Source organism: Oratosquilla oratoria, chromosome 44, assembly GCF_046742065.1.
Source record: "Oratosquilla oratoria isolate Oo_2021 chromosome 44, ASM4674206v1, whole genome shotgun sequence".
Lineage (NCBI taxonomy): Eukaryota > Metazoa > Arthropoda > Malacostraca > Stomatopoda > Squillidae > Oratosquilla > Oratosquilla oratoria.
The window spans coordinates 23,450,305-23,477,804 of NC_134820.1; the positions used below are offsets into that span (position 1 = coordinate 23,450,305).

The 27,500-nt window shown below is 38.5% G+C and overlaps 1 protein-coding gene across 10 annotated transcripts in view; it reads left to right on the forward strand.

Moving 5' to 3' along the window:
- The first annotated feature begins 7,586 nt into the window (after positions 1 to 7,586).
- Positions 7,587 to 27,500, forward strand: part of LOC143022167 (proton-coupled zinc antiporter SLC30A5-like) — a 42,191-nt gene continuing 22,277 nt past the window's right edge. The window contains exons 1-4 of one of the 10 annotated variants that reach the window (XM_076180259.1): positions 7,587 to 7,685; positions 13,236 to 13,345; positions 14,424 to 14,517; positions 16,603 to 16,716. In XM_076180259.1, the coding sequence (XP_076036374.1) occupies positions 14,441 to 14,517; positions 16,603 to 16,716 (191 nt within the window). In that variant the 5' untranslated portion in view covers positions 7,587 to 7,685; positions 13,236 to 13,345; positions 14,424 to 14,440. Of the gene's footprint in view, positions 7,686 to 7,802; positions 7,925 to 8,049; positions 8,160 to 9,154; positions 9,214 to 13,235; positions 13,346 to 14,423; positions 14,518 to 16,602; positions 16,717 to 19,090; positions 22,801 to 27,500 lie in introns of those variants that run through there. The other 9 variants (XM_076180260.1, XM_076180261.1, XM_076180262.1 and 6 more) reach the window with 9 other exon arrangements.

Genomic DNA, 27,500 nt, shown 5'->3' on the forward strand with positions numbered 1-27,500 from the left:
AAATGGCATCAAAATAATCACAGACCTCATTAATCATACATTCCCTGACGTAACAGAGGGCAACTTTTGGTCACATTGCGTCAGTCTCTACAATCATTTCTCTATCAGTATTTCACTTTATCATGCATTCATCCCCTTTGTCGTGATTTTTGTGGTTATTTTGAATAGACAACGACTGTATATTGAGACGTGGGCCCTGTTGGAGCGTAAGGCTTGCCTTAAAGTATATATACATATATATATATATATATATATATATATATATATATATGTGTGTGTGTGTGTGTGTGTGTGTGTGTGTGTGTGTGTGTGTGTTAGGCTGGTTGAAGACAAACTCAGATGGAATGTTGGGTTTATTCAACATTGAATGTTAGGCGCCAAGAGGGGGGGACGAGACGGCGAGGGAGGTGACGACTGTGTTTCAAGTCATGTCCCCGGGCGATCTATCTCTCCGGCGCTGGTCAATCCCTTATATACACGGGCAGGTCATGACCCGTTCTCCTAATTGGCGTTAGGTCAAATTGTGATGCGCAGGGAAGTCGGAGGCAAAAACGTTGATGCCGGTGACTCACGAAAAAAAGGGTATGCGTTCCACAATAGGTCCAATTGTTTATATCACATGGCTGGCCGAGGTGCAGGTTTAGTTATAGCTGGGCGATGCTGGCACTGCACGTATTTTCTTCAAAGAGGTTTTGTGGTAGTCACGTGGCAGACCCTAGCGCTGGTTAGTCATCCCACGAGTGGCTCCCTTGAGGGGCCTCGGAGGTCAAATTTCGCGGGCAGAGAAGAGGTGAGGACGTGAGTGACAAGATGAGGACCGGTGAATGAGGACTGCTTCTCACTATATATATATATATATATATATATATATATATATATATATATATATATATATTATCAACCACAATTCTGCATGTTGGCCTCCTCGAGTCTCTCGATGTTGATGGCTTAGAATTAAAGTGCATTGTGGTTAATAAAAATGTATATCTGTTCACTGGGACCCATTTAATGTTGTACATATATATTTTGGCTATTAAAGGTATGTCACTACAAAGATATATTTCCAAAGGAGGGGGAAATATTTCAAGAGTTGAGGAACTAAGAGAAGAGAGGGTACTGACCTATTGGAGCGTAGGGTCTGTCTTAAGGTGACGCCTTCAAGCGATCTTCCAATGCCCCGAACCCTGACATTCTCCGATTACGATTTCATGACCGTGACTTACTACTGATATGTTTTTCTAAGTCTAATAAGAATTCATAATCTAGGTCGGACATTTAGGAGGGGGGGAGGCAGGGCCCTCACATGGGGGGGGGGCAGGGGGGCATATGCCTTGGGGCGGTAATTTTAGTCTGGACATGCCGCCCACAAGGCTGACAAAATAATTATAATAAAAAAGGTCAAAGGAGCCCTGAATATTTTATCGTAATATACGAATTTTGCGTTAGAATCAACAGAACATGAAATATTTTCCCGTATCCTTACTGCAATAGGGACATTAAATGAAATTTTTAAAATCTGTTTAATCATTTCGCAAACCAATAGCTAAAACAGGCTGTAAGGAATGGTGGAGATGGGGAGTGGTGATGGGTGGAGAGGGGGACGTCACTGAGAACTTTGCCTCGGGGCGGCACTTTGGCGGGGGGCGGTGTGGTGAACAGAGTCCCCCACATGTGCTTCTACGCGATATTTTGGCTTATAGTTTCGCCGCTGCAGAACTGGGATGGACAAGGAATGTATATGTTTTGTAGAAGTAGCTGGCCTTCGGCCTTGTATTACTATTGGATAGATTAAGTCCATATTACGCCTGTACTACAAACATTTGTATCCTCATGAAAGCACAACCTAGGCCATGCCGAGCCATGTTTCGGTCAGGATGGGTAGTTTGTTTCTTTTGCGTACGCAGGGTGCGTATATGAGGATGCCAGGTTTTGGTGTCCAGCCTAGTTCTTTTCTGTACTCACCACAAGCTGTGCGCGACTCAGGTCACTCTGCGGTTACTTTTGTGTTTAGGGCCGCGTCGACCCAGCCTAGGTCGACACTCGCGCTAATCAGAATAAAGCCACCAAACTCACTCGAGTTTCCTTCACTCCCTCGGCACCAAAGCACAAGTAACATTCTCGTAATGTTACAGCGGCAATTAGGCATGTAAAGGGCTCTGGGGAGAGGGCTTCGAAATACAGGTCCCTGAGCATCGGGAGACATGCGGAATTTTTGGACAAAGACTAATAAATTGAAGTCTCGGCACATCGTGTTAGTTTTTTTAAGCTGTAAAAGGGCATTGGAATAGCGTTCAGCATAGTGGAAAGGGGGTCAGATCGGGGGGGGGGCGGGGGAAGGGGGTAGTACTAGCGACGGTGGGAGTGGGAAATGGTTCACGTATGAAAAGAGAAGGGGACATCCTTAAATTCGTGTGGTTGGGTGCGTTTTTTATGTGTTACCTATATTTGTTGAATTTTCTCCCTTGCATCCTATACAGTAATTTTGAATAATATAAATGAATATGAAAAAATGTAGACATTACAACATCACCTCTTTCTCTTCGACCCTTCAGTGTTGACAGACCCTTGGTAATATCCTATACTCTGTGCGGGGAATATACCATCATTACAGTGTTTTTTATGTGTTTTTTTTATAATTTCTTCATCCTTATAGTGAAAACCCACTTTATTCTTTTGCAGCAGTCCATATGTCTGTCCCACAATCCTGCTGATATGTCTAACAGATTACAGGATGCCTTTTATCAACATTTCTAAATATTTTTCCTCTTTTGATTTTGTAATGGATTCGCTTTCCAAGGAATAGTTTAAAGATAGTCTTTCATAGCTATTGTCCATTTCCAGTTCTTTGAATTTTTTTTTAATTAAAATAATTTTTTTATCATTGGATCCATGCTAAATTTGTGTCTAGGTCTTTTTGCAACAGTCTACAGTCCTCCTTGCTTTTCACCCTCATGATTTTGGCGTCATCCGCAAACATGTTATATGGTAGCATGCATCCAATACTTACCCCATAGTCAGTGGTAGACTTAGCCTACATGGCGTCCCCCTTCCACAATGCACCTCGGTCAGTGCATCTCTCACTGCAGGATAAAAAGAACAAAAGAGAGTATAATACACCCTTAAATTTCACTTACCTCTGATGCCACTCACAAGGATGTTAAGCAGAGTGTGGAGCGTTGACGCTGTCACCAGTGATGTGTTATGAGTATTGAGTATCGTACGCGTCAAAGTCCGTCTCTCTCTCTCTCTCTCTCTCTCTCTCCTTTTATGGGACTTTTATACATTCGGTATAGATAGACTCAGGCGCTCATGGTTTGATCTGCATTTGGAAGGGGGCAATGCCGCCTCCTCCCAAGTGCCGCCCTGGGCGACTGCCCATAGGAAGAACCGCCACTGCCCATAGTAGTTTACAAGAAATAAGCTACACACCTGGGTTCCCTTTTTCCTTCATATGTCACACATAGTTTAAAATTAATTTGTGGGCACAGGCTATATCATCTTCTCATCTATTCTAAGAGTTGATGCATCTGTACAGAAACTCGCGTTACTTGACTTTCTCTGGACATGTGATCGTTTTCCGACCTGTTCCTGTGCGTGCGTGCGCGTGTGTGTATGTGTGTTGATTTTATTGGTCCACTAAAGAATCACCCTATCCTGTGGAGAATGATGCAACCCCCGAACCTCGCCACAGTGGTTTAATCCCCACTGGAGTAGTGACTATATGATAGTCAATACTCTATGGGCCCATTTGAGGGTACCCCTCTGTACCAAAGTCTTTTACCAATTATATGAATCTACTTCTTTTGGATCTCCTTTTGGTGGCAGGGAAGAATTCTACCACCGTGTTTCCCATGCGTGTCGTAAAACGCGACTAAATGGGACGGAGTGGTGGAACTAGGGATCCTATAGTTTATATGTTCCTCCTACGAAAATTTAAGGCATAAGAAGATCTGGGAAGAATATTCCGTTCAGAACCTTAGTTAGGGGGTTATCAAATGTGCGTGGTTGTGGTACGGATTAGAGTAAAAGAGACCGGAGGTCTGTTTGTGAGAAAGAAGACGGATGTGTTAGCGTTTAGCGAAACTAAGTTTAATGGGAGGGGTGATTTTGAATTTGGGTATGTGGTGGGGAATGTGTTGGATGTGATGAGTGGGCGAGGGAGGCTCTGCTGGTAAGTGATGAGGTAAAAAAGTATGCGGTGGAGTGGATAGATGTGTCTTCGAGGCAACCGTGGGCGAATTTGAAATTGGGATGAGAGATATGAGTTTCTATGAGTGCATACGGTCCTGGTAGCGAGACGTGAGGAGGAAAGTGAATATTTTTTTATCACTTTATATGGGTGGTTAGAGAGATTTGGATGGAGTGTAAATGTAGAACTGTCGGAAGGCCTCAGTTCTAGAGTGATTCATTAGATTATTATAGAGGTTTGGGTGCCACGAAGGAATTATAGTTGAGAGATGATGCTGAAAATATGTTTAGGAAGGGAGAGGAAGATAGTAAATATATCTTTAAAGAATAGAGCCAAACACAAGTTTGCATGGGAAAGAGTGGTGGTCAGAAGGGTTGTTCATAGGGCATTAATAGACTATGTAGTGATACCAAAGGGGAGGATTGGAAGAATTCTGGACGTTCAGGGGGAGAGAGTGGTAGATTGTCAGATATATATATATATATATATATATATATATATATATATATAAATATATATATATATACATATATATATATGTGTGTGTGTGTGTGTGTGTGTGTGTGTGTGTAGAAAGGGGAACGAGAATGAAAGAAGAGTTGATAATAAGGAAAATGGAGTGAGACAGCGATGTGTCGAGAGCAAACAAATTGGAACAATTTAAATCAGAAGTATAAAGAGTAGCGGTGAGAAATGTGGGAGGTGGCGAGGAATAAATACGGAATAGAAGTAGAGGAATTGGTATGTTTCGAGGAGGAAGTGCAGAGATGATAAGTGGGACATGGAGGATGGGAGAAAACAGACGAGGCATCGGATAGTGAGATGAAGAGGTGAAGGTGGTAGTGGAAAAGAAGAAGAGATCGTGTGCGAACTGGTTAATGTGTAGAACGAGGGAAGCATATTAGCCTCTTCCATACGATGGACGCCTACGTAGGCGTCATGAGGAGCGAATGGGTATATAAGGATGCCGGCGTCGTTGTCTTGATTATACTTATTTTGTAATCGTAGTTGAGTGATCCCCATATTCTGTGAACTGGTCTATCATATATTCTGTGGTTATCAATATCCAGAGTGAAGGAGAACGAGTGATAAAGCTGTAACTTTTTATTTTATAATATGAGTACTGTGATGCATCATCGTACATCAGGCGACTAATCCTGCCCGCGAGAATTTTGACTCGTATTGAAGAGGTTAGAGGTACGAGAAGAGAGGAGAAGCAGAACGCATGGTGAGGGAGGCAAAGATGAGTCCAGATGTAAGACAGCAAGGGGAGTGAGTGGTGAGTCGGGCAGAGGGTGCAGACGGATAGATGTAAATAGAAATAAACTTAATAAGGGAATATGGGTAAACCATTTCAGATAATTGCTGGATGAGGAGGCGGTTATGTAGGACTAGATCATGGCAGTCGGGGTTGCTAAGAAAATGGCTATGATTTGATTTGGGAAGGTTTCAAAATATATTTGAAGATGAGTAAATGTATATTGAAAATACTGGTCAATTCAAAAATTCAAAATAAAGCAATTATAACCGATGGTGAGAATTTTGAAGTTGACGAGTTTAATCAACTACGTCAGATGATAAAACTGAATAAGGATAATGAAAATTACATATAAAGACGAATGATAATTGGCTGGAAAATTGTAAAAAAAAAAAAAAAAAAAAAAAAAAAAAAATCTCATGAGTGGCTCTGTACCTATATAGCTGAATCACAAAATTTATATTGTATCCCCTCAGCACGATGGTACTACCACGGGATCCATTTGGGTATCATTGAGAATGGCTAGTGCTACACGCTTAGGCCATTGTTTCCCAACCTTTTCGAAATGATTACCCCAAAAGTCAATTTCGCAGTTATCAATTACCCAATTGAACATATACCCGATAATATCGGATTTTTTTTTCGATGCCACCTGATGAACTGCATGGGCCATATAGCCCGCTATTGGCTGTACATATGGATCCAACACAAATGCAAACTTTCCCACTTTTATGTATATCAACATGTATATGTAACTGGAGAGAGTTAAACTGATTGACTTTGTCAGGCTATCTCTTCTCACACAGAATATCCATAACCCCAAAAATATGGGTCCATTACCCCACTGGGGTAATTTACCCCGGGGTTGGGAAATACTGGCGTAGGCCTACGCCCATCATTTACCTCGGGACGAACGCCGCGTAGCCTTGTCGTCTCGCCTCCCGAAGCAACACTTAGTTTCTTCGGGGAACACCTTTCCCATGGCGTTGTCTAAAGTCGAGGAGTACCCTGATGTCTATATACCACGACTCCTGACACTGGCATAATTTAGACACCACCTCCTGATTATTCCATGAACGGAGAGATAATTAAAAGAGATAATAGTGAAAGGGGGGAGGTCAAGGTTGGTGAGAGAACACATTGCATTGAAATATTTTGTGAAGGCGGTAAAAAAGAAGAAATAGTAATGGACAGGGAAGTTAGCCAGAAAAGATGATGGGCGATGAAAAATATATTATTGACAGGGAAAGTGGAAACCTGACTGAGATTGGAAAGACTATAAAAAACACAAGAGTGATGTAACGGGTTGGTGCAGTCATGTGTGTTTGGGAGAGGCCTTTGTTCATCAGTAGTCATGGTTGACTAATTGATCTCTCCATCTATTAATTTGTGTATTGCTCTATGGTATAATTTTTTTAAGATCTAACATCGTTATATTGCAATATCTATTGACTTCTCAATAGTATTCTTTGTCATATCAATGTAAACACTAAGGACAAGCGTACTCACGTCAAAATGCGCTTGGTCCTACCAGTATTCGCGTTTACATAGCTCCAGACGAAAAGGATATCGTTACATATGCCCGACAAAATCTTCTCTTATACAGAATTTAAAATATAGCAGTCATTCTCTTTCACGCATAGGAAACATTATTTTCACTTAAGCTAGAAACGTAACGTTTCTTCTTGTTGTAACTTCCCGATGGAGCCCCAGTAGATAAAAGAAGCATATATGTTTAAACAGGGGAAATTCCACGTTTATTTTTGTATCGAATTTCTTTTGATATATATATCTTTTAGCTGCTCAAAGCATAAATGAAATATTGGTGAAAATATCGCAGAAGGAACCTTAATACAGCACTGTAATATGTACAATTTTCTGCAGTCTAGAAAAACCGCTAACTTGCAACATTATATGCAATGAGCAGAGCATATTAAGTTGTATAATTATGCTCAATTTCAATATATAGATTTTATTGTATTAATCAAAATATTTTAACTTATACGTTATCAGGATCTTTATGGTTTTATTCATATTACGTATTTTGCAATCAAATTAAATATTGTACTTAAGAAATAACCTATTTCACAAAGAAAATATTTTGCGTAATTCTCGATTATCTTGAATATCATCCAGATGAAACGTGGGAAATCTACATACACAAAATAGAAATGGTAAACAGGTACGCTTGTCGGCCATGTTTGTGTGCGAATGAAACATTGGCTGCGTGTATTCTTGGTAAGATAGTACTACTGAAATTATTTTTTAGTTTGATAATTTTTTGTTGATTATTAGATTATGGATATAAGGATAATGTGATTTTCAAAGTTTGTGTAAATTCTACAAACGTCGTTTGTTCCTCTTTCGTATGTAAGGATTTATGCACAGAGACAGGGTAGCTGCGGTGTCCGTAGTCTCAAGTGGATTCAGTCGTTCTTCTCTGTTTATGTTTGCGTACATCCCAGATTGTTTTATTGGTGAGCATACATATTTATATAAATCGTGCTGTTGGATCTTGATGTTGGCGCTATGCTTGTGCATGGGATAAACAAATGGGTTTTATGACACGTAAAACTCAAGTAAACAATCGTATTTGGGTAGTGTGAGTGATGGTGATGGCATTGTGTACGTGGAGGTGGATTTTATATTTCTTTACATCGAACGAAGGGCTTGAATATGCCATTCTCAAGGCGAAATGAATTAAAGAGTGCAGTTAGTATTGATACATGGTATAGGATAACACGTATATTGACTAACTACTAATAACAAGTATAATAGGGTGATTGGTAACAATTAGTCTACGCGCCTTTACTGTTCGATGCAGTATGCCAGGAAAATGGGGCTTATGACACAAAGTCGAAGCTAAATATTACTTTGGACATCCTCACAAGAAGTTATAAAGATGTCTAACCCCATCCTAACATATGTTATAAGCTAATGGTCATAATTAGATTGAAAACAAGCATGATAAAGTTCAAGTGGTAGCTTCATTGTACAGTGATGATATATCTGCTATTTTCACTGAATGACTACTTTGGCAAACTTGGGTAATATTGTCATCTAGATGTATTTTGACAACAGTTCTTTCCTTATCTTGATTTGTTGATATTTTATAGAGATTTGGATGGTAATCGGCATGTATTTTTATCTTATTCCCAATTTTAGTAGTACAGTCGCAGTGTTGAAAATAGTGGTGTTATTGGTCTACAAAATAATTTAATTTGATAACATCACTGAATATTTATTCATGAATTGCCCTCTGTTTCATCTTTGTTGGGGAGGGAAGTTCTTTAGGACAAGATTATTTTATTGATGAGTGTTTTTCTGATGTGTTTAGATGAAGTAACAATTTATTTCTGTAAAGTTTTATCTTTTTCTTATTTTTCACAAATGCACACCTATGTAACATAGCATTAGAAAATTGAATATTAATTTGTAAATTATAATATATCTATAATTTTTTATGGAAATAAGAAAAAAATGCTTAAAGCAAATAAATTACTGAAAAAAGGTGCGATCATTGGATAAAGATGCCATGTCATGCTAGTCACACCAAAAGCAAAAGGACTATTGAACAACACTGTGACCATATGATCTGGAATATGCCCTCAGTACTTCCATCATTACTGTGCAATGGAGCTGAGATTCATGCATTTCTTAAAGCTTTGTAACTCCTGTGCATCTTGCAGTCCGATAGGATACCAAAACCGGCTGTCAGCATCCGTGATGACGATGATGACGACCCTGACGACATATAGAATTACAGGTATCACATTACTAAATGCAGGTTAGGTTAGGTTAGGGTAGAATAGACAAATTTACCATACTTGAATTTCTTTAACCATTGTATCTGAGCCCCAGCAGCTGTGTTCATAAGTGTATCACTTTTAACAGCCTTTTCTGTTATTAATTTATTTCCACTAAGAAAAACGTATATAACGAGAATGTATTATTATTTATAAAATTTTATATAATTTTCTAATGCTATATCATGTAGGTGTGTGCTTTTGAAGATTTATCTAAAAATTTTATTATGAATTTAATTTACTTACATGATTAGCACAGGAGGGAAGGGGGAACAGATTGTATTTGTTGATGGGACCTCCATGATTATTGAAGAAATACCCTTTTTCATGCTCAAAGATCTGTTTATCTAAAGGAATTTTTTTTTTTTTTTTTATATGACCCCTCAGAGAGATAGATTTTTTCAATACCAGTTTAATAGATTTGTAATGAGTGTGCCCATTTGTTTTTGCTAATCTTGTCACTTTTGATCGATCTCTAATGGAGTTGGGAAAGTGAGGCAGATCATGACCCTTCACATGTTGTAGTTTAGGTTAGATTAGTTGATCACTGTCTTTGTCGTCACAAAGAATGACAAAATTGTGTATATTTTCAATTGTGAAATAGTAGTTTTAATTGGCCTCTAATTGTTCATGATCTGAGTGTGATTTGGCTTGGAAGGTGAAAAGCCTTTGCCAGAATGCATATGTGAGACTAGCAGCTTTCAGTTACATCACCTGCACATATTTGGTTTGACTGTCCACTTTATTAAGATACTATTTTTCAAGTTAAACATCATGTTTTCTTTTAACATTAATTTTCAATTAGAATTATTCTCAACACAAAATAATTGTTACAAACATATAATAACAGAGCCTATATTTATAGTAAAATACAAACCATTTGATGAGTAAGTAAACAAGTATGAAGATTGGAGTGTGTCAGGGCAAGATATAGAGGAAGAGTAGGTCATGCTTGCCAGAACAGTAACCATTTCAGTACAAATAAAATTCTTACGTGCAGCATCGGCAGTCATATGAATGATGCATCACACTGCTTGTATGATAAAATATGAAGTTCCTGCTGTATTACTCTTTTTATTACTCTGTATTATTTTTATTACTCTTTTTATTACTCTGTATTACTCATTCTCTTTTACTCTGAGTAATAATAAAAACAGAAAATGTGATCAAACCAATTCACAGAATCCAGGGGTAACTTATATACAATTACAAAAAACATATAATCAAGACGCCGATGCGTATCATTGTGTACCCACTCACACTTCATGACACCTATGTAGGTGTCATTATACTGAAGTGGTTAAAAAGAAATTAAAAAATATATTAGAATATATATTTCTAAAAGTGTGCTTGCTAATTTTTTACATTTGTCTATCTATATATACCAAGGGTTTTTGCTCCTTGATACAGTGTTCCATAGAGATTCACAAATACCCGGAATAGCTTAGGAAGTGATATAACCCAAGCTCAATCAATACACAAGTTTAAATATAGATATGATAATTGGAAATCAAGGATATAGATTAAGTTGGAACTGTATATGAATTTGAAGCTAGGTAGGGTAGATAATTAGAGAATAGGAGATGGGAGCCAACTAGCATTGCTCCTTTTCCTGTATACAACAATTAGGTAAATACAGGAGTTAACCCCTTCACTCCGGGCCAAAATCTCGCGGGCAGCATTAGCTGCCAGACGTGCGATGTTGCGTCATAATACTCACTTTATAAAAAATAAAGTCACCACTTTATTGCTTGTTCTCTTTCACCCGTGAATTTTGATAACCATAGAAAATATGATGAAGCCAGTTTACAGAGTATGGGGGTCACGCAGGTACAACTACAATAAATATAATCAAGACGCCGACATCAGCATCCTCACGTACCCACTTGCTCCTCATGACGCCTACGTAGGCATCATCGCATCGAAGGGGTTAACCAAGTGAAAAGGCATGCGCCCATTCCTACCGTCTTCACTTTCTCCCATTCCACCCCCACTTACCACCCTTGTTTCTCACAAGAATGAAGGGTGGGTTATACTAAAGAACGACAAAGACCAACAAGTAACTCAAAATAACTGACAAACAGCATATAGATTAACATAATGCTTGTTTTTGTAGTGAAAATTATTTTTCTACATTATTTTCAAATGTAATTGTCACTCACTAAAGAAATAAGTTTTCTGCACCAACACATAAACCCTCTGCCAAACAGCCGACAACTGATCTGCACTACTCAATAACAACACCATGATAGGTGCTTATTTTGTATGCTTTTAAATGTTTTATGGTCCTCTACCGACAGTTATGTATCACCTAAAGTATTTATATACAGATTATTATGTCCAAATTTGTCTAGATTTGGGCCATAGATTTTTGCTGATAGCAGCTAGCATGTGCTTCACATTTGAGTACCCTCTAAAAAATTTACAAGCATGTCAGGTCCAATTGTTCTGAAACACAGAAGACTAGGTGACCCAATCTGATAAACAAACCAATTTTGAGATGCCAGCAATAAAATCCTTGTTTTTGTACCAACCAATCAATTTGCACCAGAGCCAAGATGGCGGGTCAATTTTTGGCAGTTAAGCCTAGGGATTACTTGTTGGGAGAAAAAAAAAAGTTCTTTAGTGAGTGACAATAACTTTCATATATAATGTAGCAGAAATAATTTTCACACACAAAAAAAAAAAGCATAATGTTAATTTATATGCTGCTTGTTGGTCATATTGAGTTATTTTTCTGTCCAAATATATTACTTGTTGGTCATTTTCTGCCCTTGTAGGTCTTTAATATGATCATGAAGGATCAGTCCTGTCTCCTGCCTACTACCCTGGATCAGGGACAATGCAGTAAGACACAGCAAGGCTGCTTCATTTAATTAATGAACCATCACCCTGCACCATACAATTTCACCACAGCCATTGTATTCCAAAATATGCAGTTTCGGTTATTAATATCTATGGTAATTTATGATGGTTGACTTGCCAATTAGAATATGAAAATTCTACCCACATTAGTGGAAATGGGTCTTTATGAATTTAGGATGTTTTAGCCTTAGAAAATTGTCGACCATGGACTTGCCCACATCATTTATACACCCTTTTAAACACCTGATCAATCAGTTATTTTGCTTAATAACATATCAAATAACATGTTGTTTTCATTACTAAGAAAACATATCAACTTACTTCAGCATCAGCTGCTTTTTTTTTTTTTTTTTTTTCACATGGAGAGCTGACAACTGGTGACTAACCTTCTTACAACATACAACCAGTGACATAGAAATGGCGCCACACTGATGCAACACTTGGTGAAATTTAGACAAAAATTGATTAATGGAAAAGCTAGTTCTAATGCCAAGGAGTATTATTATGATTTTTTATCTTCTCTCTGCAGCATTTCTGGTCGAACATGAATGACACCGTTGATCAGTGATATGCACAAAATGGTATCAAGTAAACAAATGCCTCCAGTAGTTACTACTGCTTTATCTACAGATGATTGACAGTGTTCAGAATGACTCAGGGTTCTGGGAAAGAATGCAGTATCTCTTAGATAAAATAACAGCCAGTGTTGTTGGATACATATCACCATAACAAATTTAGCTTCATCATCCAAGGGTGCCATTGAAGCCTTGATCATAACATCCTTGAGCTGCTTGAAGACTACTTCAGCCAAAGAAAATAATAGGAATGAGTTTAATGTTGACCAAGGACCTTGGTTACTTGTTAGAAGAGGATAATATGCTAATTACCTTCTTCATTGATTTGCTGTTTGTAATCGTATAAAAATCCAGGAATGATTGCCGTCTCTATGGGTCAGGACAGATCAGCTGATCTTTAGATTTATGCCCCAATACTTTCAGTATAGTGAAAAAGTCAATGCTCAGTAAGCACCTGTTGCCTTGTAACGTGCATGTAATATTTATTATAGATGTAGAATTTGTGCATTTTTAGAAACTGGTAACCCAATCTTTTATTTCAGGGTGTCATTGGTTATAAAGTATCAGCACTTCCAAGAAGTACAGGTTGTCTATAGTTTCCACTGAGCATTTTACATTCTGCAGAACAGGAAGTTTTATCATGATTTAGGAGGTAAGGATAATTGATCAAATAGTTGATTTAGGAAGTTTTTCAACTAGAGAAGAGAGAGGAAGAATATGTAAGATTCAGGGGAGTGGGTAATGTGGATGTTGACATGAATTACAGAAGCTTTGATAGAAGGAACACTGAAAAGGGAAGAATAAGGGGGAAATATTTGATACAGTCTGAAAGATGTAGGATCTAGGTACATGGGAGTACTGACCAAATGAGTTCTATAGGGACTTATTTTGCTCCTATAAAATAGAATCGTGCAGCATTCCTTCATGAGTAGAAATTATATTTCAGTAGAGTTCAATAAAAAAAATTAATCTGATCTTCCATTTTTCTAACTTGTGCTCTTTAAACGGATAAAGAAACTTAGCTTATCTGTCTTTGTTTATGTGGTTTTGAGGCTTAACCCCTTCCATATGATGATGCCTACGTAGACGTTATGAGGTGTGAATGGCTGTATAAGGATGCTGGCATCATTGTCTTGATTATATTTATTTTGCAGTCATAGCCAAGTGACCACCAGATTCTGTGAACTGGCTTGATCATATATTCTGTGGTTAGAGTGAAAGAGAATGAATAATACAGTTGTAACTATATTTTATAATGTAAGTATTGTGATGCATTATCAAATCATCATACATCAGGCAGCCGATGCTGCCCACAAGAATTTGACTCGTATTGAACAGATTAATGGGTAAACTGGGGAGGACAGGATTAATAGACCCACACCAGTATAAATCGTACAACAGTTCAGTTTCTTCCTAGAGTGTTTTACTGAAGACTATGAGGACCAATGTTAATTACTGTGGGGCTAAATGTTTCCAGTCAGTGAAACTTGAAGCAATGCTTATGGTGATTATTACACCAAAATCCATTTCACTCTCCACTTTAGATAATGAAGCATGATGACAAGAGCGAATTGATTCCAGACTGTTTAGGGCTCGAGTTCCCGTGTGGTTGAATTCGCCTTGACGTGGTTTCCATGATTTTTAAAACTTTGATCTTATCTGATTTGAGTAAGGAAATTGGTAATGCTTGTCTGTGTTAGGAAAGACCTAATACACTTAAAATTTTTCAGGTAGAAGGTAACATAGAATGCGTGGAGTTCCAGACCTTGGATTTGGCGAGGTTTCGTCAAACCGGGTGATTTATCCATCTTCAAAACTTTCATGGTAAGAGTTTTCATTTATCTGATTTATTTATTTTATTTGATGATTGGCTATCCTTAAGTTTTCTCTTGTTTATCTACAGTCAATGCTGTAGTATGAGATTAGGTGGTGGATGGAGTAATGGGGAGGAATTTTGTGGCAGGAAGGACAAAAAGCAGTGAGATAAAATGAGTATTGAAACAAATAATAACAAACAGAATGTTCAAAAAGGAAGATAAATATACATGGGTCAAGGTGATTGTTGTGGGAAGGTAGTCAAGAGAACATGAATGAATTTTATAGATGCCCTATTAGGAGGATTGGGAAAATTGTGGACATGAAAGTATCTAGTGGGGAGAGTTATGGAAAGTCTGATCATCATCTGGTGGAATGGAAATTAAGAGCGTTTGTAAAATGGAAAAAAAAATGAGGGAGGCAGAGAGAAAGTGAGCAAGTTGAATGAGAATGATAGTAAAGAATACCTGGCATATCTGAGAGGCATAGAATAAAGTGAAAGATAGAGGAGGAGAATGGATATATTTCAAGGAGGAATTCTAAAGTATGCGAAGATGGGTTGTTGGATGAGTATGATGGAAGAAATGGAAGGAAAGAACTGGTGGGATGAAGAGGTGAGGATAGCAGTAGTAGAAAAGAAATATGCAAATGAGAATTATTTGTAGAGTGTAGAGGAAAGAATAGTGCATGACAAAAGTAAATGTGCTGTGGAGTAGGTGTTTGACTGAGAATTTTTAAGAAGAACAGGGAGCAGATGGACAGATGGTATTAGAAGTTGATGGAATGAGTGGAAAATAGTACAATATTTCAAGTAGAATATAGAGTGGGTGGAAAGAGAACTGGCAGATAAGGTTAGTCATAGTATGCTTGGATAATGTGGGCATATGAAAAGAACAAGTAAAAAAAAAAGACTAGAAAAACGAAAGAGTGGAAGGTAGAAATTAATAGAATAAACTTGATTGGAAAACTGAGAATGAGGTGGATGGAAGGGTGAAAGGGGTAGGAGAGTGATTGTGAATAGATCAGAAATTGTTACGGCTTTAAGGGATTTCTTGTCTGTAGATTCTGGAGTGGATTAGTGGGAAAGATAAATCAAGTTTGACTGTCAGGCCCTGCTTTGGAAGTGTTATGTCTTGGTGCGTTGCTTCTAACCTGAATAGTGGGCAGGAAATAGTGATGGCCATTCATTTATAAGGAGCTGAGTTAGAAGGGATGATGAATGGTTTTTGGATAGGTGTGGGATAGGTGAAGGATGGGTGTATACTTTGATACAGCTATCTCCCATATAAGGGGGAAAGCTTGGTAAATGTATGTATGTGGTGAAAGGGGCATTGGGTAAGAGGGGATGTCTGTTGAGGAAGGAAGGGAGAAGACAGAAGATAGGGATGAGTGGAGAATGGTTGTGTAGGGGTGATACTGTGTTGTATAGAAGGGAGTGGGTGGTGGGTGGGGTTTGGGGAGTATGTGTGAATGATATTTTGATGTAGCCTGAAGGGATTTCTCCCCATCTTCTCTTTTTCTGCATGAGGGGATGGAGAGGGGGTTGGTGATTAAAAGAAGCAACTTTGCTGTGGATATACTATGTCTTGCTGCATTGCTTCTGACCCAGGGCACTGGGCGTGATGCAGATATGACCGGTCATCTAGGAGGAGCCAAGAAAAAAAGAGAGGGAGAGGTGGTGAATGGGAGTGAAGCATGTGGAGATGAAATGGGTGGGAGTGGATTTATGCCTTTTGACTTTAGCTACCTCCCTTGTAAGGGGAAAAAAGCCCTTGGTATATGTATGTATGTATATAATATTAAATTTTGTTGGGATATTTTCAAGGCGCAGCAAATTTCTAGGGGAATTAGTTTTTATTGATTTTGGTGAGTATGATGATAAAAGGCCGAACTGAGATAAGGATTTCCCAATGCTGAGTTCCCCTTGTGGTTGAATTTGCTGGGCATTTCCTGTTATTGATTATACTCAAGAAGCTCGATACCTGACTCACTGGTTTAAATGTTTAAGTGAAGTTGCTCTTGTGTAAGGAAATATGTTGTTTCAGGAACTGCTTTGCAAATTCTGTGGTTTAGAATTCTTCTTTCTCTCTCCAGGTATCTGTGGTTATTGCTGGTCAGCAAACTCTTCCGTTGCATTGGCATATTTGGAGCCTACCATGCTGTACTTAATGTCCATGTAGTACACTTCCTACAGCTTGTCACTGTCTTGTAAGTTCCACTTTTTGTTATTTTAATAGTTTTAGTTTAACCCTATTGCTATGAAAGTATACATAACATTTTATTCTAACACTGAATGATATATAGTTATAGGAATTTTACTGTACTCAAGGTTCTAAGGTTATCACTGATACCTCCTTTGCTATTTTGATGTACATAATTTTGTTCTGGCTAGTACCTGGCAGTCGCATTCAACTGAGGGAATGTCGTTGTAGGGAAGGAATGTGTGTGCTAAGTGAGGGGAGAGGAGATTCGCTTATCTCGGTAATCTCATCCTTATTAGTCCTGCAGATGTGATTTATTCTGTCGGTGTTATATTAATTACTCTGTTGGATGGGGAGGAGTACATGGTGTGTTTTGTTAAATTTATCTGGGGCTAAGTACATAGCAGAATCAAGGCTCACATTTTTTAAGACATTCAGTTGTAAACATAATGATTGTTACCTTAGTGGAGGGAACATCAGCATATGAAACAAATCTTACAAATGCTTTAATTGGAGCATGTACATGCATGTGTTCATATGTTTTGCATTTTTTTCTGTTTCATTTATTATCTATAGTGTCTTCCTCATGAATTGTGTTGCCAGTCTAGCTATAACTGGTAGGAGTATATAACGCTTGTAACCTAAAAAAAAAATTGGTCTAGGTAGAATTGGTTTCCTTGCCCCTTATATAGTGAAGAATTAAACTCAAGGACACTTTGTATGCCTTAATGCTTTCTGCAGACCTTTGGATCCTGTTGTTTCTTTTATTTTATCTCCCCCCTCCCCCCTCCTATATCTTCATATCTGTTCCCCTCATTTTGTGATGGTATGTTTTCCTCCTTCAGTATTATTTCTCTTCACAGCATACACCCATCCCATAATCATCCATTTGTTGTCCCTTCCATCTTAGTATGTCATCAGTCAAGGCTCATTCCTGTCCTGTGTCTTTCTGCTCGGGTCAGAAGCAATGCAACAAGACATGGAATTTTCACAGCAGAGCCCGGCAGCTGGAGCAAGTTTACCTCCATTGTTTCATTATATGGCAACCTCTTCCCCTTCTACTTGAGAAATTATGGAGCAGACAAAGGGACGTTCTTTCAAGCTGTATCATTTCTTCGTTCAAATACAACTACACAATTTCTTTCCATTCACTCCAGTAACTCCTTTATAATATCCATCCATATTGTTTTCAGTCTTGCTCTGCTGCATTTTTGCTGATTTGGTTCATGCCCTGCCTCCTCCCACTTCCTCATCTCCCTGTACATGTCCACTTTCACTCAACAGGTCTCTGTTAATATTTTTCTTAATACTTGTCTCATGTACTTGGTTTCTTACCCATTCCGTGAACACCACACTCCTTAGACAACTTACTTTCATTACTTGTTCCTTGTTTCAGGTTATTACCTCAAATATTCTAACATCCAATTAGTATCTTAAAAGACTAATAGTACCCCTAGGGATCAATATCACACACCATTCTTAAATTTTATATTAAAATCCATGTCTGAGGAATGCAGAACCCCTTTCAATTACAATTATCACCCAAATACCTTCTCTGAAACTGTATCGCATACATAATTAAGTTATTTTCCTCTCTACCCTCTTTTTTATTGATTCTTCAGAGAAGAGAATTACAGAGGGAATTACCTGTTCATTTAGTTGTATTTTATTATCTATATGGGAACTGTAGCAGCATTCTTATCCCAAACCTCAGGAGTATAGGAAGTAGAAGTGGATAATGGTAAAGTAAAGGTTTTAAGGGAACAGCTAAATGGAGGGGGGAGGGGCTTGTCATTTCTCTACAAATAGAGAAAAGACATAGAATAATGTTGTATGGTCTGTTAGGGTGCTACAAATGTTCCTAAAGTATTGACTGCACGTAATTATGCAGGTGGTGACTCAGTTTGGGGAATATATATTCTCACCCACACCACTTTTTAAAAGGGAGAGGCCTCTTGGTTCTTACTTTGAAGGTGAATATATGGGCCAAACTTCATGTCATCCACATTACATACATATACCAAAGGCTTTTTCTCCCTTACAGGGGGGGGTAGCCAAAAAGAAAAAGGCATAGAAATCACTCCCACCCATTTCATTTCCCATATATTCCACTCCTTTCCACCCTCCTCCCTCCTATCTTGGCACCACATTATTCTTCTCTTATCTTTTTACTTTTGGTTAGTGTCCGGTCTAGTAATAGTTCACTTTATTAACATCATATGTTTGTTATGAAAATATTATGTACTGATGCAAGTAGAATAATGTGCCCTTCTCCTCGTGACCCATCTCCAGTCACTAAGAAGCATCTTTGAGAAGGGTTGAGAGTTGATAAACGTGCTGTTTGTTTACTTCCTTGCCCAACTCTCCTCCTCTTCTTCCAGATGCTGAGTGGCCTGAAGACAGTGGCTCACCAGGAGATTGCTGCTGCCGAGTCATGGAATAGGGATTTTGACTCGTTCTGCTCGGAGATTTAACAGAGAATGTGATGAGGGAACAAGTAATGGAAATAGAATGTGTAGACTTCTAGTGAAGAAATTTGAGCTTGTTTGCTTCGAATTGTGAATGTTGAAGAGAACACTTTCAAGTGATTTGATTTTGAGGTTGTTTGTAAGCAGGTTGAATCGTTAATACGTGCCTTTGCACCTTCCATATTTATTTTTTTTATTATTTCAAAGCCACTTCAGAGCATAAGTATTGAAAAGTGACTTGGTATTAAGAACAAAATCTTATTTGGTAGTGCTATTAAAGAATGGTTAATGTAGTGATTAAAGTGACAGAACATTGTGTTCTTCTGTGGTTTTGCAAGTAATTAGTTGTGTGTTCTACATTAAATACATAGTCAGGATGTCGGTCAGGGAAGGGACTCGACGGAAGAAAATATCCGTTCTCCATATGTTGGGAATGGGAGAAGGCAAGATTGATGGTTGCAACTGTCCAAGTTGCAGAGATGATGAGAACGAAGAAGTTAAGGGAAGTAGAAGTACCAAGGGAACCCCAAGTAAAAGCTCGGGTAAAGGATCACCTTTGAAGAAAGAAGTAATAAATCCAAGTTTACTGGACAGGGATAGTCTTGGTGAGGAGTGGACCCCAAAGAAATACTTATCGAAAAATGCCAAAGCACAGAATCAGTACAAAAAAGACATTAACACAAAGGCATCGGGAAAACTATCTCATAAAACGGATGAAAACAATCAAAATGAGACAAACACGGAGATGACCAGCGACGACACATCAAGTAAGAATCCTCTTCAATCAATATCGAAGTCAGTTCCGAGTAAATCAAAAAAGAGGGTTATATCAGAGGAAGAGGGTGATGAAGATGATGATGATGAGACGTATATGCTGGATATCGACATAAAACAAGAGCCAGAAGAGTTCTTCTCAGATGAAGAGGACTATGGAAGAGGTACTAGAGGAAAGAGGCTGTTCGATTCTTCTGGTCAAGCCCCTAGAACTAGCAAACGAGCCAAACTTCTCACTTCAGAGATTGATAATGTTTATGCCAAACCACGCATGATATTCACGGGTCGAGGAGTTGTCAAAAAGATAGAACCTGGGGCTGATAAAACACCAAAGAGTCGAAGAGGCCGTAAGCCATTTAAAAATACTAACAATCCGCCCGTGAACATGAAGATCAAACAAGAACCCCAAGATGTAGATCATGTTGAGGAGTCTAATAGTCAACATGATGAAATGCAAGAGCTACAGAATGCTCTTGAAGCGGCAGCAGAAACTATGAATGAAGTTGATGATGACTTCATAGATGCAATAGAAGACTTGGGGTCAGATGAGAGAGAAAAGAAACCTCGCAAGAAGACGACCAAAATGTTTAAACAAGTTGAAAGTGATGTTGACAAATATGTTGAATGTAATCTCTGCTTCAAAGTACTTAAGGAATCTTCCGTTAAGCAGCACCAGAAGACCCATTCAGGAGAAAAACCGTACAAATGCGACATGTGCAACTCGAGATTTACCCGAAAGGGCGATGTGAAAAGGCACAAGCGTCTTGTTCACAAAAATCAGAAACCTTATAAATGCAGAAAATGTCAGAAAGAATTCTCCGATAAAAAAAATCTGAAGTACCACTTACAGAATCATGATAAAGCTATATATTACTCATGTGAGACATGCTTCTTCAAATTCGGAAAGAGGGAGTACTACGAAAATCATATTCGCTACATCCACCCACTCCCAGATGGACAAATGCCCACTTTCCCAGATGCAGAGGAAGACATTGCATCACGACAGTTGAAGGAGATTGAGTTGGAAGAGAAGAAGGAAATAGAAAATGCCAAAAGGAGTGCTCTTGATGTGAGAAGAACAGACCAGGATGGAGGCAAAAGTTCAGCGTCTGAAAGTGAGGAGGACAAGAGCATGGCACCAATAGAAGAAGTCATAATTAAAGAAGAAATTGACCACAATGATGAGACTCAGGATAAATCTGCTAATGTTGAGAAAAAGGAGAGAAAGGAAGTGCCTGCAGTATTGTGTTCGTCAGAAGACCAAGAAGAATATAGTCAGGAAAGTACGCCGGTCAGAGTTAGCCAGTCAGATGTAGGTAGGTCTTTTGTGGGCACTGATGTCAAAGTACAAAAAGGGACGCTAAGTTTTACACAGACTGTCACTGACACAGATACACAAGATGATGAGCTAGTGAACAAAGCAATTGCAGCTGCTGTAAGCCAGGCTGCAACAACTATAGAAAGCATGCAGAATTTAGCAGGATCAGATTTATCCAGTACTCATCAGTTTGAGGAAATGGAAGATGAAGATGAGGAAGAGGACTATGACTATGGAGTGCAGGAAGGATCTCACATGGAGGAAGGAGTGGAGGAAGATGAAGATGACGTGGAAGAGGACGAGGAGGAAGGTGATTTACTGCCAATGAATGGTGAAAGGAAAAAAGACCAATATCCTATGGAAATCCACATCAATGCCTCGGCTGGAGGACAGATCAGAAAGTTTATCATACAGGTTCCACCAGGTAATAATTTGAATGTACAAACACCCGAGGGCATGCAGACTATTGTCAACATGGTGAACCAACTGTGTGCTGGGAAAGGGGATTTGGACGGACCTATTGAAGTAGTTATGCACAACCCAAACTCGTAATTAATGTGGTCACATTTATTAAATGAATGAATGGGATGAGAGTATGAAGGACTAGTGAAGTGAGTACACTATTGTAGAAGTATACATGGAATTATAACAGTAAAGATGAGAAGTATGATCATATTGTAGATTGAAAGCTGATGCTGTAGACATTGGATGTGACATTGTTGAGAGGGACAGGGGGTGTATATTGGATCATCTACTGATGAAAGTGAAAGTGAGTGAAGGTTAAGTATGAATGTGGAGAAGGGAAGCTGAGACTCTCTTTATGTATCTTTTCAAAAAGAAAATTATATTTATGTAGTTGTAGTGTATGGGGAGCTATGCTCATGGGGTCCCCTATCTTTATCTCAACTTACGAGACTTTCTCTTAAATTCATTTATGTTCTTGGCTTGGATTATTTCCTCATCAAATATATTCAACAATTTGATGCATCTGTGCATTGGTTGGGTCTTTTTTTACTGGAAAGCAGGAGGAGAAAGTGGTTTGTTAGCTCACCTTGTTTTAAAAAAATGGAATGAAATGATTGGAGTTAACAAGAAAAAATTCTTGGGGGACCCAGTCTGGAAACTAAGGACTTACGAACCTCTTGAATGAAGTAAGGATGTTGATACATTTTGAAAATGGATACGGGGAAATGATTCTCTCTCAACATCCATCTTATAAGACCACCACTGGTGGGTGTCGAACGAACCTTGGTCTCTGTGGTGGTGAAGAAATACAAAAGACAGGTGAGAGAGGAGTGGAAAGGCACAAACACAGAGGCAGAAGGAGAGGGGGAGAAGTTAAATGTGGTGGATTGTTATATATGTTTGAATAGTAACCTGCTGGGTCAGTCTCTCTCTCTCTCTCTCTCTCTCTCTCTCTCTCTCTCTCTCTCTCTCTCTCTCTCTCTCTCTCTCTCTCTCTCTCTCTCTCTCTCTCTCTCTCTCTCTCTCTCTCTCTCTTGCTCTCTCTCTCTCTCTTGCTCTCTCTCTCTCTCTCTCTCTCTCTCTCTCTCTTTCTCATATATATATATATATATGACGTAAGCAGAATAGGAAATACAGGAGTCTTAGTCTTGAGTTTATTCCTTTGAAAAAGCATACCTGCGAAACTAGTCTGGAATAAACTCAAGACTAAGACTCCTGTGTTTCCTATCCCACTTACGACAACCTGTCAGAATGTCTCAACATACTGTATATATATATATATATATATATATATATATATATATATCTTGCTGGTTTTGAATCGAATCTCGCATTCCTCGGATTCACAGCAGTGACCCAGCTATGCGCCTCCTGGCATAGGCTCCTCATCATCACCTTACCCTATGAGGGGGATTTTGGTGCATCCTGTTAATACTCTCAGTGCTTATAATTTGTATAGTATGTAAAGTGTCTGTTTTACTGACTGTAGAGAACTATAATGTGTAAACATAGTTGAGAGTGGATCTTATGAATTGTGTGAAGACAGGAATTAGAGTTTCCTTCTGTGGTCCAAGGCCTATGCCTGTGATGGATTTTAGTGGATGCATTTTCTTGCTGGTACTCCTTGTCAGATCTTTGACAGCTGGGCTGAAGGTCTTATGAGGTAAGCGGCGAGCCCTAGATTTTTTTTTTTCTTTTTTTCTGTCTTTCTAATTCCTTTTTCTTTGGCTTTCTAGCGTGATGCTTCCATTTTATTATTTTGAGCCATTGCTCTAGTTTGTACAGGTAGGCCGTGGTGTTAGATCCTGGATCTGAGGTTGGATCTCCATTTGTCAAAAGATTGAATAGCATAAATGAGAGTATTGCTTCATTGTATAATCTAAGATGAGTTGTTTTGGGTTACTCTTAATTATATCCAAGCTGCTGCAGCTGTTTTTTTTTTTTTTTTTTTTTTTTTTTTCTGGGGGGGAGGGGGGGGGGCAATGCATAGTTTATAGGCGTAGACAACATAACTTTTTCCCAGTGGAGCCTTCTTGTTGAATCCTGCCAGCACTTGTTGGGAGATGAGCAGTGTGTTAATGGAGTGGCCTCTTTGAATTCATGCTGGTTTGGGGGGGCAGGATAGTTTTGTTGTAAATCTTTGCTACTAATCACTCCATCAGCTTAGATATGGTGGATGGTAGTGAAGTTGGTCTGTATGATGATGCTGGATTTTGAGGTGGTTTCTTTGGTTTTAAAGTGGCTATTATGTGATATTTTCCAGATACGGGATTTTATTGTACAGCCAGAAGTGGTTGAAGATATCAGTTACAGCTTTTATAGGTGTTTTAGGCGGCTGTTTGAGATCTTATCTGGGCCTTCATCATTATAATTTTTACATACATATACTAAAGGCTTTTTCCCCCTCACAGGGGGGGTAGCCAAAAAACATGGAATGGGTGTGAGTGGATTTTATGCCGTTGTTTTATGGCAACCTCTCATGTAATGAGGAAATAACCGTTGGTATATGTATGTTTATTGATGATGAGGTGCCAAGAAGGGAGGAGGGTGGAGGGGAGTGGAATATATAGGAAATGGAATGGGTGGGAGTGGTTTCTATGCCTTTTTCTTTTTTTTTTTTTTTTTTTTTTTTTTTTTTTTTGGTATATGTATGTATTGATGATGATGTACTGTTGTAATGGTTACGGTATTTTCCTTTTGGGTCTGCCAAACTGCATCATGGGTGGATATGGGAGGGTTTCGCTTGGGTTTTTTGACATTTTTATTGCTCTCCAAAATTTAATATGTTTTTCCATTTCTTGCATTTAATTGTCTTTCCTCCTAGTTTTCATTTTGCCAACTGTTTATTAGTTTAGTGATGTTTTTGTTCAACTGCTGTAGTTGTTGTTTTTCTTGTTCTGTTAGGTTGTGTTTGCTCTCTAACTTGTATCCCTTTATCTTTACGATGGCTAACATGTGTAGTTGGGGGCTGTATTTTTTCTTGTAACCTCTAGGAATATGGGTTTTGCTAGCTTTATAGATGGTCACTGCAATTTCATCCATTGCTCTTTGTATTTAGATGATTATATATCTAATTGTACAATACAGGAAAGGAGCAATGCTCTTGTTTTTCTCCAATTTATCGTCAGTGCCAAGATGGGAGGGGAGTGGATTATATAGGAAATGGAAGGGGTGGGAGTGGTTTCTATGCCTTTTTCTTTTTGGCCACCCCCCCTGTGTAAGGGGGAAAAAGCCTTTGGTATATGTATGTATGTGTATTGAATTCATGTATATTTTCAACTAGGACTGTATCATTAGTTTCCAAGTATTATACCTAGATTCGAATTCATGTATTTTTCTAACTTGGGCTATAACACTTTCTAAGCCATTCTAGGTATTTATTCACCTGTATGGAAAAATATTTCTTCATATCCTTTAGACATTTAGACTTTCTCGATTTGTCCCCCATGATCAACCCTTAGCATGTGATGATGTTGACATCTGTTCATGAGGAGCGAGTAGGTATATGAGGATGCTGGTGTTAATGTCCTGATTATATTTGTTTTTTAGTCGTAGCCGAGTGACCCGTGTATTCTGTGAACAGGCTTGATTGCATATTCTGTGTTTATCAGCATTCAAGGTGGAAGAGAACAAGTATAACAGCCATAACTTTTTATTTTAAAATGTGCATATTGTGTTTAAACACAATATGTGCATTTTAAAATATAAAGTGCTAAGATAAGAGGGAGGGGGGTGGAGTGTATTTAGGGATGAAATGGGTGGGAATGGTTTTATGCCATTTTCTTTTTGGCTACCTCCCTTGTAAAGGGGAAAAAGCCTTGGGATATGTATGTATATTGTGTTGCATCATCGTACTTCAGGCAGTCAAATACCTCGGGTGCGTGAACATTAAACTCGTATTGAAGAGGTTAAGGCCCTTCAACTTGTAATCAAGTGATCTCTTCTGTCAATGTAATCTCTTCCTTATAGTGTCCTCAATAGTGTAATCATATCTATCTGTTATTGTTGGCATGTCCAGGGCATCTCTCCTTGTATGGTTTATCTGTCAGGCTGGGAAACAGTTTAGTTCTTGCTCTCTGTATTCTCTCTTGCTTATAGATATGTGTGTATGCTTGTTTACCTAACTGTATTTACCTAATTGTGTTATACAGGAAAGGAGTAGCACTCCAGTTGTCATAACCAGCTTCAGTCATGCATGGTTCTGATGTGGACCATATCCTTATTCTCCAATTGTTATACTTAGAATGAATTCATGTATTGTTCTAGCCCGTGCTTTATAGCCTTCTAAGCTGTTCCAAGTATTGCTTCTGTATTGAAAGTTGTATTTCTTCACCTCCTTTAGACATTGACTTTCTCAATGTGTTCTCATGACCTCTTAAAGTCATCTCATTCTTAGTCAAGAGATTTCTGTCAGTGTAGTCAGTCCAAATTAGCAACCAGAATATTATAATGGCATTACCTATTTCATTTTAATCTTTCTATGCAGTGTTAGAAGATCCATTGCTTTTAGTCTCCCCTCGTATAGCTTGTCTTCACTTTGTGTAGAAACCATACCAGTGATGCATATTTCAGTCTTGGAAGGATGAGGGTGTCTATGAGTATTTTCATCATCTCTTCTTCCATATAATGAAAAGGTACTATAATGTTCTGCAGCAGTACATGTGTGTGTGTCTGACTGATTCACCACAGTCCTGGATCAAGTGTTGGTCTTGTGATTGACAGCAATTACCCTCCCAGATAAGAGTTTAGAATGTATGTGTGCATACATGCAAACATGTATGTATGTGTGTGGATTTATGTTGCACTAAAGATGTAATATATGAAAGCACTCTGCTTCGTTAGTTTCTTTTTTTCCAAGTGGTCTACTTTGTATAAGTGAACACACATACCCGTGTTCTTATTAGCATTTACGTAGTTGTATTATATGGTAAAGGGAGCTGGGCTTATGGTGACCCATCTTTGTATTTCACAACATCTAGTTTGTTCTTAAATTCATGTATGGTGTTTGCACACACTATTGTTTCGTCCAATTTGTTCCGGACATCCACCACTCTGTTTGGAAAGGTCACAACAGTGATGTTGGTCTATATATGAGCTATTAGCTTATGTATTGACCTAGTTGTATCTTATGGGAAGGGGAGCTATGCTTGTGGTGTCCCGTCTCTGTATCTCACCGTATCTAATTTGCTCTTAAAATTCATGTATGGTTTTTACACACACTATTGTTTTGTCTAGTATATTCCGTACATCCACTGTGGGGAAAGCAGTTCTTTTTCAGGTCTCTTCTATAAATGTCCTTTTTGAGCTTCCTTCCATGTCCTCTTGTGTTTCTTGTTCCCAGTTTAGTAAGTCTTCTCTATCAAGGACTTCCATACCTCTCACAATTCTGTAGATGGTCAACAAGTCACCTCTTTATCTTCTTTGTTCCAGAGTTGGTACATACATACATATACCAAGGCTTTTTCCCCCTTACAAGGGAGGTAGCCAAAAAGGAAAAGGCATAAAATCATTCCCACCCATTCCATCCCTGAATACACTACACACCCCACCCACCCTTCCTCTCATCTGAGCACCTCCAGAGTTGGTAATTCTAGTTTTGACAATCTATCTTTGTATGAGAGTTTTGATAGTGTTGGGGCCATCTTTGTAGTTGCTCTCTGGATTCTCTTAATTTTCCTTATATTCTTTTTAGTACTGGGTGACCATAGTGTTGCTGTGTACTCCAATTTTGGCCTTATCAGTGTGACTAGTATTTTCTTTACCATT